The 16,612-nt window shown below is 38.9% G+C and overlaps 1 protein-coding gene across 1 annotated transcript in view; it reads left to right on the top strand.

The window, feature by feature from the left end:
* Window positions 1-16,612, top strand: part of LOC150079349 (uncharacterized) — a 76,538-nt gene that overhangs the window by 12,158 nt on the left and 47,768 nt on the right. The window contains exon 2 of the mRNA XM_090382815.1: window positions 7,877-7,921. Within this exon, the coding sequence (XP_090238941.1) occupies window positions 7,877-7,921 (45 nt within the window). The remainder of the gene's footprint in view (window positions 1-7,876; window positions 7,922-16,612) is intronic.

Genomic DNA, 16,612 nt, shown 5'->3' with positions numbered 1-16,612 from the left:
TGTGCGAGAAAATCGATTTTATAATAGAATCGTTGAAATATTTGAAGACATAAGTTGCCGACCTAGGTAGGGGCTATAACCCTCCCTTATGATCAAAATAATGGGAATTTCTTTACTCCTACTTGATGATGAAAGCTTAATGATACCTCGAAACACTGCTTTCTTCTCTCAACTTTAGAAAATTCTGAGATCGTCCCTGCATGTGGCTAATACACTGCTCGACAAAATTAATAGAACAAAATGTTTTTCATGAATATTTTATTGTAAACAGCGTCGCCGAAGGTGAATATTTAATTTAATAGGCATCCTGGCATGCAAATTCGGAATATCAAATAGAAATCAATCTACCACCTTACAGAGCCGCACATTATGCAACTTTGTATGTCTATAAAAACACGGGATTAGACCACACCTGCTTGCTCTACTTGCTCAGTAGGGTAGCCACATCTCCAGTACTCCGAATGGCAAGTCATCGTCATTTAGATGATTCTTTGAGATGGCGGGCCATTGGATGACTTGAAGCCTGGCAGGCAGAGGTGGCACGTTGGCTTAATGTGTCCCGCAGTGTCGTCTCGGCACTACGAAACTAGTTTCAGTAATCACTGGAGCCATTACAAGAAGAGCTGGCCAATGTCGGCCGAGGGCTACGTCAATCAGAACAGATTGCCCATCTGGCTCTAACAACAAGACGGAACCCCACGATGTTCTGTCATCAGTTCTCTTGAACTTACACCAAACTGACTAGACATTGCAGTTGTCATCCATGTCTACTGGATGCACTGCCTTAGATATAATATGCTTCTTAACTAAGAGCATAACCCCTCCACCTCTCCTGTCCTGCCTGTATACATTGTATTCCCCATATTCAAATTCAGCATCACTTATGTTTGAATGACACCATGTTTCTACTGTTCCTACAGTGTTTGCATTTTGATGACTTAATCATTACTTCAAATTTATTTACAGTGCTCCTAGAATTAGTGCAAATACAAGTATACATACTACTGCGTACCTGGTCTGCCTCCACGGGGCCAAGTGTGGGCAGCGTAGAGCCTCAGGGGTCCAGTGGCTAAATGGCAAGAGGAACAACGATACACAACATTACACTTATACAAAATCCATACACTTTTAAATCTCTGGCCTTCCCAGTGAACTGGTACACCTACAATGAAAGCAACGCGAAGATGGGGAAACTCCTGGCGCCGTTAGACATCAATACACTTTACACTTTACCAGAAACAAGTACGTCTATGAGACAGCGAGTGCAGAGACTCTGTTAGAGATGAATCATTAATTAACCTAATTGCCCTCTTCTGAACGGAATCAAGAAGCCTGAGAGAGGTTTTGGGGGCACCACCCCAGACGTGGGAACAATATTCCATGATAGGGCGGATTTGCGATCTGTACAGAGTGAACAGCTGTTTGGAAGAAAAGTAACGCCGAGAGCGAAAGAAAACCAAGTTTTTTAGATGTAGAGGAAGAAATATTTGTAATGTGCTTTTGCCAAGACAGTTCAGAAATCCGGGTAATCCCCAAAAGAGCATCATTTTGCCTAGAAATCGGAGTGTCACTAAAGATAAGCAAAGGAGCAGAGGAATTCTTTTTGATAAGACAAGACTGAGTTTTAGAAGGATTGAAATCAACTAAGTTGTCTTTTCCCCACTGGAGAATTACGTGGAGGTAGCCATTTAAGGAATTGTTAGCAGATTTTCGAGAAGTTGAAGCTGATTGAGCAGGACAAGGTTTCTCAAAATGGAAAGTGGAATGCAATGTTGCTACCATCAGCAAAACTATGGATAGGATTTCCAGTCAATGGAAGAAGGTCATTAATATACAAAAGAGGAAAAGCGTGGGGGAAAGAATTTAACCCTGAGGGACACCAGCATTAGTGGAGAAGTTAAAAGACAGAGTGCCATCTACCATCACCCTCGGTGAGCGACCAGAGAGAGAACTGGATAACCAATTACAAAAAACAGTTGGCAAACCATAAGATGGAAGCTTGTTTAAAGGCCTTTATGCCAAACACGATCGAAAGCCTTTGAGATATCAAGAGCAACTGCTTGTGTTTCACCGAACTTTTCCATTGAATTAGTCTATAAATGGGTAACATAAGCCATAATGTCACCAGTGGATCGACACTAACGGGATCTATACTGGCGATCGTTAATCAGACGGAAGGTTTTTTAAAAGTTGGCGGTTAATTGATTTCTTCATTACTTTAGAAAGAGTAGAAGTAATTGCAATGGGACGATAATTGGATGGGAGGGATTTGTCACCCTTTTTAGGAACTGGCTGGATATGAGCAAATTTACAAGCAGAAGGAAAAACACCTTTGGAATAAGAAAGTGAAAAAGGCGGCAAAGAACAGGAGTAAGTTCAGGAGCACAGGTTTTGAGAACAAGTGGAGATATACCATCGAGACTTGGAGCTTTCTTAGCATCAAGATTCGTCAAAATCCCTCTGCATCCTTTTGACGGAAGACCACAGGAGGCATTGAATGGAGCGTGTTGGGAATGGTGGGAGGTGTTTTACCAAGATCATTAATACATGAGTTAGAAGAAAAATCGGATGCTAGCAGGTCAGCTTTATCCTTGGCTGAAGTGACAACAGAACCATCTGGTTTGGACAGAGGTGGGAGCAGAGATGGGCAAAAGTTGCGGCCAATAGCTTTGGCAAGAGACCACAATGCTCGGCTATCATTAGGGCAAGAAGCAAGTTTTCTACTCTTATCCTGTTTAAACTCTAGTTTGGACTGATTAATAACTGCATTACAATTGTTGCGAGTTTTGGTGTAGGCAGAAAATGAAACTGAAGAATTCGAAACAAGCCAATTACGATATCCGACGTTCTTTTCTTGAACAGCCTTTTGCACATTTATTGGAAAACCAAGATTTAGATAAAGGACGAGATTTTAAAGTGGAGTGTGTGATAAAGGATTCCATTCCTGCAAGAATAATTTCACTGACACGATCTGAGCAAACGTTGACATCAGAAGTTTTGAAACAGTAATCCGACCAAGGAAAAGAAGAAAAGAAATCTCGCAGGTCATCCCATTTTCCATTCTTGTAATGCCAAACAATACGAGGTTGGGAATAGCCATGAGATAAAGGCTCCATTGGAGAAGAGACAATCACGAAGTTGTGATCTGAGGTGCCTAAAGGACCTGTCACTTCGACTGTGTACTTAGAAGATTTGTTTGTGAGAAAAAAGATCAAGCGTGTTGGCTGTATGGTTAGGATTGTCCGGTATTCTTGTTGGTAAATGAACAATCTGGGCAAGGTCATTAGTAATTGAAAAAGCCTCAGCATCTCGACCAGCTGGGTCGGTTTGACTAGAAAACCGAAACCACCCGGAGTTGTGAACGTTAAAATCACCAAGGAAAATTACCACACTGTTAGGAAAGTTGCAAAGAGAGGAAGTCAAAGAGCTCCAAGTGATTAGTGGAGTTAGGAGAACGGTAGAGACAACAGATGAATTTGACAGAATGAGGTAGAGAGATTTTAAGCCAGAAGAGATTCCAAGTCTCTGACAGGGAATACCGGAACGGACATATGCACAAGTACCACCTTTGAGGCGAAAGGAATCATACAGCGAATAATTTGGGCAACTGAGATAAGCAGTAGTTGAATCAACCGATAACTGAGATTCTGTGAGAAAAAGTACATGGGGTTTGGAAGACTAAAAGTGGAAATGGACATCGTTAAGATTAGAATTGAGACCACGTATATTTGTGAAATGAATTAGGAAATATTTGGGAGTTTTAGATCTTTTCGCAGATAAGCTTACTCTATTAATTTGACAATTCATGGTGTATTCAATGGTAAGAACAAGTGGGTGGGACATGCTGTACAAAGTAATGAAATTTTTGGATATGGCGTAGACGTGGTAAGATGTTCCGAGATCCTTGACATAACATGGCCTCGACAATGGCCCCCCCGCATACACACTACTTGGACTCCCTCCAGTCACTATCTGGCAAAGTTGAGGTAGCAAGATTATACACTAGCTGATCCGGAAGCCTCCTAGAGAGTTACCAATATGTTCGGTCCGGTGTACTAACTAGCGGCCGACCTGCGAACACCGTTTTAGAGCTGTACCCTCGAAATGTAAGGAAGATTGGATCTCGCCATGATGTTCATCATAATCTCAAAAGTCATCAATCATACTGCATGATGGAAGAGATGGGGAAGGGTTGACCGGAACTTAGCTCTGAAGACTAAACATGGGTTCCACCACTTCAAGCCTCCAATAAGTATATACAACAGTATCACCTTTTGTGCGGAGATGGGGAAAACCCCTGGTGCCGTTTGACACAAAATACACTACAGTATCACCTTTTGTCCCTTAAAAGATATCTGCTCTACAACGCCATCAGTTTTTGTCCTGGCAGATGTACTCTGGTTCTATTCCACCTATCCTTTTTGTGCAATATATTTCGCGTTTCTCTGACAGTAATCACCGACAACAACTATCTCCTGTGGGACCAGCGCATTCTGCCATGGAGATTAGCGCTGTGTTGCCTGATGATGAAGTGCAAGGTCTGGCGTTAGTGTGATCAACTGAGAGCTTGATTTAAATTCTTCGAGGGCGTCCACCCTGTCTTTCAAGCTCTCATAAAGGCCCATACCAACGCTGAGTAGGTGCCTAACATCCTCACACTCTTTACATCGAGTGCACACAAAGACATTCCCATTGACAATGTCATGTCCTGTTCTTGAAATTGCACAAACATCAAACAAGCAGTACATTTCATAAGACCGTGATACAGAGGGCAACTTCCCTGCAATTCTCCCCCGAGCCACGGCACTCCCAGTTCTTCGAACCTTTTGCTTTGCTGCTCTGGTCAGAGGACATGATTTTGGTTCAAATTCAATATAATTGAAAAATACCATGCTAAACTTATGTCCTAATGCAGTAATAACACCATGCACCGGTTATGCTATGAAGTTTATATTATTGAATATATATATATATATATATATATATATATACTCGATATTGAAATAATGTATAATACAGTATTTCAATATCGAGCTTACCTTTTTATGGATTTAGTATATCCTACCAAGTTTACGTTGTATGATATAACGTTACGTTTCTAAATTTTAAGTATTTTAATACAGTAGACTTTAAGAACAACGGGACCTTCGGTGCCGTTATTTTTAATATATTTAATGCAGAAATAAGTTAAATAACAAATAGAGATATTAAGAATGCAATTGTATTAACAGCAATGATAAACGAGCCAATGTTAGATACTATCATTAATACACTCCTACTTACGCCCCGATCAATTTTCTCTTTTATATCAAGTGTAGTCTGTGCGGTAGCACAGTCGTATCGTCGCCGTCCTCCCCATACCGGATGAAAAAGGCCCGTCGATGAAGCGAGGAACTTTTATGGGCTTCTTTTTTTTTTTGTTCACTCCGTGACTGAGTTAGTCGGTCTCAGGCGTAGATATCAAGGTTTTAGCCCAGAAACTGGGGTTTTTCGTCCAGCAAAAGAGAAAAATCGACCAGAGGAAACACGCAATTTATAGACACAATACATTCATCTCTGTATGAGGTTTATTAACTTTAGGAGCCACAGTGAAGGATTTTTAATTTAAAATTATTTTTACATTTATGATAATCCGTGATATCAGTACACAATTCACTTTCAAAATGGCGAACGTAAACAAATACAGTGATCACGTGACTTGCCGTTTTCTTTTGTTTTTAGGCACGGCAAGACATCGCATGTCTATGCTGTAAACATCCGATCTGAATGTGCCGTTATCTCAGTGTTCCGTTATTTCGACAGTCTACTGTATATAATAAATTTATCTATTGCCTACCTACGACTCCAACTCTCGAGCGACCTATTTGCGATACGATATCTGTGCATTTCTACATCTATATTTTTACATATTTTCTATATCTATATTTTTTAATAATATACTACATTAAAATTTTTCAACTTCCTTTTCCATCAAATTAATATCATTAACAAATTTGTTTACTCTGTTAAAAAAAAAAAAGTTTCTTTAAGCGTGGTTTTACTTATATGGTTATCATCTCCTTGTTTGAATAACTTTCCCCGGATAATTTAAACAGGATTTTCTGCTTTTTTGATTGCAGTCTTTTTTACTAATTATTTTGTTACTCATTGCCCTGATCAAATATGATTCGTCTGTCTTGAAACTGGTTTATCATCGTGCTGTTTTTTTTTTTTTTTTTTTTTTAGAACATTCGACTTGTTCAGCTAAATAGCTTTTGTGGAACACACAAACTGAATAACATATAATCCATTTATGGGTACAAAATGTTTTGTTAGAAAGCTACAAAATCTCCTTCATATTCAGTTACCTTTAATTACTTTTAGTGTTATGTTCATTACATGCGACTTTAAGTTATATTTCCAATCTAACAGTATATCCATGCCGTCTTTATGAACACTCATTCCATTATTATCCAACAATGCTTCCATCCACTCCCTTATATGCTCGGTAATTTGTTCCTGAGCATCCATCAGCAAAATTTACGATGCATATAAGTGAGTCCATGATACACAGGATGGCATGATACCATATCAGTGCTGTACATAAACTTATAATCACCCCTGGAGACAAAAAAAGGTGCTGCTAACGTCTTTCTCAACCCAGGCTTACCTTTTAACTGGCCCTCTGAATACCCCTTCTCCCCTTCCCCCGAGTTACAGACCTAGACAAGAGCCTCAGAACATATCTTCTCCTCCTGAAACCATAGCTTCACTCTGGTTTCAGGTGTCCCAGAAACCAGAGTGAAGCAACATACAGTTGAGGCTTTAAGTTATCTTTTTAAGATAACTTAAAGCCTCAACTGTATGTTTCTCACTAATACAATTAGGTTTATCAGCAGCCATGGAATCGAATTGAACAGATTTTACGAACAAAAACAGTATACAGACTCTACATAATTAAGGAAATATACACAATACTATTTTATAATTATGGTGCAACACCCAACAGTAGTAGATAAGGATTTTTGATGTTCTGGATGAAAATATGAGCAGTCCAATTGGCAATTTAACTTCTAGGTGGGTCCTTATATCCTTCAATTTTTCTTCTACGTTGTTTATGTCAGCTGATAAACCATATGTGCAAAGAAAATATAATGTATCTCTTCCCTACTGTTTTCTTAAAATTGCTATCAACTCTATTGATCCTGGCTAGTCGCCGATGGTGAGTAGCCAGGATTCGAACCAGGACTTTTACACACGGTGTGGAAGAAAGGTAACATTAACCGTTCTTTAAATGATGGTGTGAGTTTGTTACACGACAACCTGAAGTCACACACCGCTGAACACAGTATGGAGAAACCATCTAGAAACTATACCAGCAAGGACTGAGCAGCCTTTATGCAACCCCTTCTCCCCATAACATAAAGTGACAAAATGTTGTTTGTGCAACAATGTAATGTATTTCTTCCAACTGTTTTCTTAAAATTTCTGTCAACTTTGTTATTTGACCAGTTGAAACAGTTTGTTACCGTATTGTGTTATTGCCAATTAATAGATAAGTACTTGACCCACATTTGTATGTATACAGTACTCCAATTTTCATTTACTACCTTCATAGTTTTGTCATTACACCGATATGCAATCCAAATTCCCTTTCCCATTGTGATTTACAATGCGTAACGTTACTTTTTACATAATCCCAATTCAGATTTTTAAAGTCTATGTTAAATAATGAATTACCATTATTAAAACTTCCCTATCAACTTTTCCCCTTAAAGTATAAATACATTATATTTGACACCATTTTCATGAACTCGCGTAGTATTTATTAGCTTAAATTTAGTTTTTTGAATGAACATTTGTAACGTTGAATGAAAGCTATGAATTTTGTTTTTAGGAGCAGCCTCCCACTCCTGAAACGTTAAGTGGAGTCACTTTATCGGTGAGATTTTTCAGCATATCTTGATTTCGTCCAATATTTTATTTAAGTTGTCTATGTGTATTATATAAGAAAAAATATTGAACAATGTATGATTTTTTTTTTTTTTTGGTAGAAATTCTGTAAGGTGTTTTGTTCATACAGGTAGACGTACAGGTCTGCACAATGTCATTGAATCATAGCTGGTTGTATAACGTTGCCCAAAATATTGGGATAGGTTTGACATTTATCGTTATACTCACTATAACCAAAGAATCCTGCCCATATCACAGTGGAATCCGTTTAGGGTTTCAGTAAGCTATTTAAGCAAGTTCTGCATCTAGGCATTGTACACTCGTATTAGGGGTTACATTGTCTTTCTGAAGCATTCGTCTTACGCATTCTTTACTGCTTTGGGCTAATTACCCTCTTGCGTATGAGTATTGTGTAGCATTTTAACAGGCCTGACGTAGCCGAGTGGTCAGGAGCGAGAGTGCATAGCACGCGTTCCTTGAGTGACCGGGGGTTTAAGCCCGTGACTACTAAATACGATAAATATTTGTATTGACGATTTATTGTAAACTCTACTGACTTGGTTGTCGTGCCGGAGTATAAACAGAAAATTTATTTATTTTATTATACACGTTCGTATTGAATGCCAGAATTTATTTTAAATGTCTGAGCCTTATACATTCAGTCAGATTTTATCTGACCATAATAATATTTTAGGAATTTTTGGATTTTTAAAAACTAAATATTTCATCGTCTATTATTTTTAGTCATAGGTAACGTATTTTTAGGTCACCTATGACTTTTTACTGTTTGAAACTTGGACTTGGCGCATGATGGCCTAGGTTGCTAAAACGCAATCTAGTGGATTTCGTGTTGTTGATTGATGATTTTGTCTATCTGCGTGATATAGTTAACATCCGGATTCGTTGGAGCAGTCAATTCTTATCTAGCTTCCAGTTCTGGTGATACTTAATGCACTAGAGGCATTGCTCTGTTACTCTAGCCTGGACTGGACTGGACGTTGTACTAAGATTTGGGCCATATTGACTGTGAACCCATGGACTTACGTATAAATTTTCAGACCCTAAACGAAATTATCCGAAAGGCCTACATAGGCCCCTTACAGGGTTGCGCGGGGGGATCGCGGAGAAATTTTTCAAACGGTGATTCCCGAAACACGACTTTTCGAACACCAGACATTTTATTTGCCTACGTGTAAGTTTAGCTTTGTTTGCTTGCGTAAAATCCTGACTCGTAGGATGACACTTCATTTTTTTCTAGTTTTTGGTTATTAATGATGCTCAATTGCATTGTTTATTGCACACAGTTTCCTCATTTATTATTTTTATTTTTTTTTAAATCATTTTTATCTGACGTTTTGGCAAAATTATTTTTTCTACATGCAGACTGGAACCAAACTTTTTTTAAATAAGAAATTAGTCTTCTGCTTCCAATAAACATGTTTTCCATTAACGCTTTTTTTTTTTCTTCTTTTTTCATAAAATATTTGTTTTCTTACTAAAAATCATCCGTAATTGCTTCTGTGTGTGTGTGTGTTTTCTGTAAAGTATTTTTAACAGAACTGATTAATGCCATCGAACCAACGGTTAAACATTACATCAGACTGTGATATAAGAAAATAGGAAGAGCTATATAAAACAATCTAAAGCTATGGACCTTAGAGAGGAGCAGAAGGCAGAAATTCCAATAACAGATATTACTGCCCTGCATAAGAAATAGGCTTGTTAATAATATTGCAAGGAAAAGGTACGAGTGCCCTGAGCTATAACCAAAGCGAAACTCCTAGAAATAATAATAATAATAATTAATAAAATTATTGCTAATTATTAATAAAAGGATATATTGAAAGGTACTTTATCAAGCACCATTTAGCCGATTATAATTTGGATGTATAATGGGGCTAGCCCTTGATAACGTACCATTCAGTGTATCCGTTTACTAATACAGTGTAATTAGCAATAATTTTATTAATCTTATTAATTATTATTTAGGGGTTTCTCTTTGGCTATAGCTCAGGGTATTCGTAACTTTTTAACCAGCCTATTTTCTTAGGGTGCGTATACATAGAAGTTGCACTGGTCAACTGCTTTCTGTGTGTTCATAATCATAACCAGTGAGAAACTTCAACTGCATGTGGCTGCTGGTTTCCGGTAAGCGACTACCTGCGTTCTACGTTTACGCACCCTTATGCTGGGCTCTAATATCTGCTACCGGCATTCTTGGCTTGCACACTTCTCTTTAAAGCCCATAGCCTTACAGTTGTTTATGCATACAGAGTACATATCTATAAATTATTCACCTAATTATGAAGCTCAATTAAAATTTTATTCTAATAGATATCTTAATATGGCTTGCTGCAGTTATCAAAGCAACTCAACGAGTCTTTTCTCGTGAAGTTGGCAGCCTCGAACCCAGCAAGCATTGTAACGGTACAACATTAAAATGGCGACAGTGCAGGAAAAAGCAATGTGCGTGTTATGGACACTAAATCACCAGTGACTGTAAAGAGACGTTTTCAACGGGAATCCCAGAAAGAACCAAGGAACAATCAATGAAGCAATGGTTGAAACAGTTTCTAGAAACCGGCAGTGTGCTGCCGAGAAAAGAGCAGGTAGGCCTAGTGTATGTGCAGATAAAGTTTCGGAAATTCAGAAGTGTGTATCCGAAATCGGAAGTCCTACTAAATCTATCCGTGGGGTAAGCCTACAATTGCAAATACGGCGACCCAATTGTTGTATATGGGGATCTGAAAATCCCCACTCAGTTCGTAAACACGAGCGTAATATTTCTAAGGTAAAAGTGTGAGCGAGATGATTGGGCCATTTTTCTTCCACGAAAACACCGTAAACTCCGCCAATTACCTAAGTATGCTCAAATTGTATGCTGCACCTCAGCTGGAAGATATGCAGCCACATATGTTCTATTAGCAAGAGCTTTCATGTGCGCGATATCCTCACTAAAAAAATTTCCTAACCGGGCCAGGATGGTCCCATTCCATGACCTCCTTGTTCTCCCGATATCATACCTATGGATTTCTTTGTGTGGGGCTACGTAAAGGACAAGGAGTATGCAAAAAAAAAAAAAAAAAAAGTTAACGTCATAGAGTTAGAAACCAGATTGAACAGGCAGTGACTTCCATTTCTTAAGAGATGCTTAAAAACATTTGGAATTAAATCGATACCGTCTTGACATTCTGTGTTATCAAAAGTGCGCATGTTGGAGGTTTACTGAAATTCTTTGAATTGCTTTATTAAGTGCTGGAAACAGTTTTACGATACCTATTACGATAAAAATTTAATCGAGCTTCATAATCTGGTGAATAATTTATAGACATCCTGTATATAATATATATACACTCAGTGATCACTGAATTATGACCACCCCATCCCTAATGGACTATGCCGCATAGCTCGCAGTATGAAAAGTCAAGAACAGCTTCCGACTCCAGAGCAGTGGTAATTTGCATCTGGTCGTGCAAGTCATAATGATAAAGTAGCAGTTACGGGACATAGTAAAGATATCACGGAGTTTCAAAAGGGCATAATTGTGGGAGCTCGTGAAACGGCATGTCTTGTCGGTTAATTACGGCCTACTGTGGTTGAGGACAAACAATGATGTTGAACGGTCAAACTGCCGACAGAACTGTAAAGGATTACGCAAGATGGATGTTCGTGGTGAGCGAAGGGTGCAGTGCGTTGTACAGGCTCAACGGTAGGTCACTATGCGACCGTTGACATCGCGATACTATATGGGGGAATGCAAGAACAATATCCGAAATGATGATGCGCCGCCCACTCAGACATATAGTGTTCCACAGGAGACGACCTAAAAGACACCCCCCTCTTCTCACCACTGATTATCCTCGACGGCGAACGCTGTGGTGATTTGATACTGGAGTAACTGGAGGACTCGAAAAGAATGTGCTGGTCGGATGAGAATCCAAATACCGGATGCACTACGCCGCCGGACTCCTTCGTGTGTGGCGCAAGCAACACAAGTCCATGGACCCGTCGGACCCGTCGTGCTTGATGCCCATTATCCAAGCAGGTGGCGGTGGTTGCTTAATATGGGACATATTTTGCTGGAAAGAACGAGAACCCCTGGTGTGAGCTCTTAGGATACCATGTGCGCCCTGCTGTGTCCATTTTTACCCGGACAGAATCGAGACCTTCCAAAACAATAATTCGCCGTGTCACCGAGCCCTTACTGCGCGTAAGTGGTTAGAGGAACACAGTAATTCAAATTCGCCTGGCCTCAATCTAATTGAACACTTGTAAATGTTTTGGAACGTAAAGTGAGGCGTATAGCAAGCAACCGTCATCTATTCCGACACTTTTGAAAGCCTTGCAGGCAGGATGGTTGCAGTTCACAACAGATGTTTTCAAACATCTAGTGGAGTCAATTCCCAGGCGAATAGCGGCTGTTATCCGTGCGAACGGTGGCCCAACATAGTTATTAGGTAGTTGGTTATAATTCAGTGAGCATAGATGGGTGACATGGAAGCCTATGATAGATATAAGTTGGTCTGTAACCAAGTCACAAAGGAGATTAGGCAGGCAAAGGCAGACTACGAAAAATCTTTGGCAAAGGATGCAAAGAAAAACAGAAAAGAGTTCTTTACTTATTTAATCTTAAGAAGGAAAGGGATGAATCAGATTGGTCCACTGGATATTGATGGTTCAACAGTTGAGGATCCTGCTCAGGTGGCTAACAATCTAAACGAGTATTTTGCATCTACATTCACGCATGAGGAGTTATTCAGGAAGGAGAATGATGTAGGTAAAGTAAACATTGGCAGTGAGCTGGATGATTTTGTAATAACTGAGAGGAAAGTGGAGGAGAGATTGTTGAGGATAAACATAAAAAAGGCACCTGGGGTGGATGGGATCTATCCAGTTATATTAAAGGAGGCAGCAAAGGAAGTAAGCAAACCCCTAGCCATAATTATGAGAGCTTCTTTGGACTCAGGGGAGGTACCCATAGACTGGAGATGTGCAAATGTAACCCCAATTCACAAAGGAGGATCAAAGGCTGACACAAGTAATTATAGACCTGTTAGTTTAACTTCTGTTCCAGGTAAATTAATGGAGGCACTGGTTAAAGAAGCACTGCAGGATCATCTAGACAAGAATTCAGTTATAGCTCAGACGCAGCATGGTTTTGTTAAGGGCAGGTCTTGCCTGACCAATTTGATTGGATACTATGATGTAGTCACAAAAGAACTGGATGCAGGGAATAACTTTGATATTATATATTTGGATCTTAGAAAGGCTTTCGATACTGTTGCACATAGAAGACTGCTGCACAAACTGGAGCAGTGTGGCATTGGAGGCAAATTGCTGCTATAGATAAGGGGATGGTTGAGTGGCAGAAGACAGAGAGTGGTAATCAATGGACACTGCTCAACGTGGACTAATGTTATTAGTGGAGTTCCTCAGGGTTCAGTGGTGGGTCCGTTGTTGTTTTCGGTGTTTATGAATGATATTGATGATGGGACATCAAGTTTAATGTCCAAGTTTGCAGATGATACAAAAGTTGGCAGGGTTGTTAAGGACACTACTGACGCTATGCTGCTGCAACAGGATCTGGAAAGGTTGAACAGATGGGCTGAGAGGTGGCAAATGAAGTTTAACATTGACAAATGTAAAGTGCTACATATGGGGAAACAGTAACCCCAGAGCAACGTATCAACTCTGCGGTACTACACTGACGGTGGTGGCGAATGAAAAGGACCTGGGGGTAATTGTGCAGGCAGATATGAAGTTCTCTGAGCAGTGCAGACGAGCTGCAAGAGTAGCTCATGGTGTCTTGTCAATGATATACAGGAATTTTTCTAGCAGGGATAAGGAGGTGATTATTCCCTTGTATAAGGCAATGGTTAGGCCACATCTTGAGTACTGTATAACAGGTCTGGAGGCCTCATTTCAAGAAGGATGTAGAGCTGCTGGAACGGGTACAGAGAATGGCAACAAGATTAGTGAATGGAACAAAGGGTTGCTCTTACGAAGAAAGGCTTAAGTTTTGCAAATTACAGAGTCTGGAGACTAGGCACCGGCGAGGTGATCTGATAGAGGTGTATAAGGCTTTGAATGGTTTGAGCATGCTCAATGCCAATGGGATTCTTCATCTTGCTCAGAATAATCACCTGAGAGGGCATAAATTCAAATTGAGGAAGGATGGATGTCGGATAGATGTGCGGAAATTTGCCTTTGGCCAGCGGGTGGTTGGTTGGTGGAATCGACTTCCATCACTTGTTGTTGAAGTTGATAGCCTAAACAAATTTAAAGCTCAACTGGACAGGTATTTCGAACGAACGGAGGAGTGAAATGGGAGTGGTGTGTGTGTGTGTGTGTGTGTGTTTTTTTTTTTTTTTTTTTTTTTTGGCTGATGCTGAATAAGCTTGCTTTCTTGCATCATATGCCTCTACTAATGCTAATGCTAGATCACTGAGCGATCACTGAATTTTGACCGCCTACCACACACACAATATAGCTCTCCATATTTTCTTATATAGTGATCCTAATTAATTATCCACTGACTGTATTATACATCTTTCACACTGTCTTCCGCTTTCATTGGTAAATTTTCTCATGTATCACATTTCATGCTTCAGTTACGCTTTTGTCCAAAAGCCAAGAAAGAAGCACGAAAAACGTAATAGATCAGAAATTACAGTTATGGAAATGAGTTTGAGCAGCCGGAAATGCCACGCCGATAATCCATGGAAACACCTTAAAACACCCATAATCGCTCTGTGTGTGTCAGTTCAGGCTTGACATTGACTCCTCATACCAAGAACAGGATTATTAATTAGTGCTCAAGGTGTCAGTTTTCATTCTTGCATAAGGGCTAACGAAAGCTCTGTGAGGTTCTGTGACTAGAAACCTTCCTGCATAGAGCATTCCTGGCGTACTCTTTTGGATTGATGTGTAGAGATATAGGTTGGCTACTCCATATGGCCAGCTCTCCAATTACGTCAATCCAATAGAACGATAATGCAATATCGTCCAGTAAAAGAAAGTCTACTAATTTCTACTGCAAAAAAGGCGAACACAAGGATCTCATCTCGTTATCTTACATCAGAGTTATTCGTTGGAACACAGAGATTTGTACAGCCACCAGTGTAACAAACGGAGTCCTTCAGGGATCTGTAATGAGGCGCTTCTGTTTCTCGTATTTTTTAATAACATTGAGGGAGTGCAGGGTAAGTTATCAAAGTTTGAATGAATAGGTTTATATTTTTAGATGTCTTTAGACTTATCTGCCTCTATATTTACAGTCAGTGAAAATTTACTAATTATTTTTTTATGTACTTGACAATTGTGATGTTTTATATCTCATATGTATTAACTTAATCACATTTTGTATGCTTTTAATAAGATTATGATTGTACATGACTTACACTTTGTAAACGGATCACCCAGCCTGTTAGGTGAAAATACTAAATTCCGTGAATGGCTCAATTTTTCCTTTGGTTTTGCAAAATAAGATTGTACAGAACTTCATTTAAGGAGGAGCGAGAGAAGTTGGGGAATATTCCAGATTTCCTCTTTGATTTATGGAATTATTTCAGAGACAAGTCTTTGGTCTAGTTATATTTGAAAATTTTTCCTTTGCTAAGCGTACCAAATTTGTCATAGCATGATGTTACTCCTGATATTTTTAGTGATAAATTCATGTTGCTTAATTGATATAATTCATCTGCGTATTTGATAAATACATTTTACTTTCCTACATGAATTAATAATAACTATGAAAAATTGTCTGGTAAAATGAAAGTGCTTTTCTCATATGGTGTTGCACACTTGGGATGCCCAAAATGGAAACTTCCTTTCAGTTAAACTGTCAGAAGAAATGCTCATCGTGTAGATTATTCGTATAAATTATTTGCCTTGTTCCTCTAACTTGACATACAGAAAATTAATGTAATGAAAATATTCATGTGATGATTATAAAGGAAGATAACTAATTTTAGGATAAAAGAAAAAAAACAGTTTAAGGTTTATTACATTTTGTTCTTTTACTTTCTAATCTCTTTGTTTCCTTTGGTTGATTATAAAATTTAGACAAGGTAGTAATTTTAAGAAGGAAATACGATGAAGTTGCAGTTCTAAATCTCGCCTAATCCTAAGAAGTTTATCCCTAGTGTTTTAAAGGTAGTTTACACGAACACAGGGCCGCGTCTAGAGCTTTTCGGGCTCTAGGCATACAAATGAAAGTCGGGGCCCTTCTTATATAAACAAGAATGAGAGTGATTCTTGAGGGTGAAATTATTCCAACGTTAGGCAATGTGGATATAATTTTGTTTTCGATTATAAAATTCAATTTTTCAGAAGCAGTGACTACATTCTCAGCCTTACTTAATATATCAAACTGTTCCACTTTCAATTCATCAACATTTACATCTTTACAGTTATAAATTTATATTTTAACAATACAATAACAATCAACTGCAATTGTATGCGTCAAGCTATGTGTAGACAAACATTTTCCCCTGCCTCCTGCTTCCACTGACGTTGTACTAGTGGTTCGTGAAAAACAATGTATACTTGTGCACAGCTGAGCTGTCGCGTATGTTTTCCCCCTGCCACCAAAGTATCGACAAAAGATACCGCCCAAATATGACGTTGGCGTTGCAATAAGTATTATTATTGGTATATATTTTTTAATTAAATTTAGAAG

This window comes from Mastigoproctus giganteus, chromosome 10, assembly GCF_048544385.1.
Source record: "Mastigoproctus giganteus isolate SK-2022 chromosome 10, ASM4854438v1, whole genome shotgun sequence".
NCBI classification, from domain to species: Eukaryota; Metazoa; Arthropoda; class Arachnida; order Uropygi; family Thelyphonidae; genus Mastigoproctus; species Mastigoproctus giganteus.
Note: the sequence above shows the minus strand (reverse complement) of the source record. Positions and strands in the feature narration are given on the sequence as shown.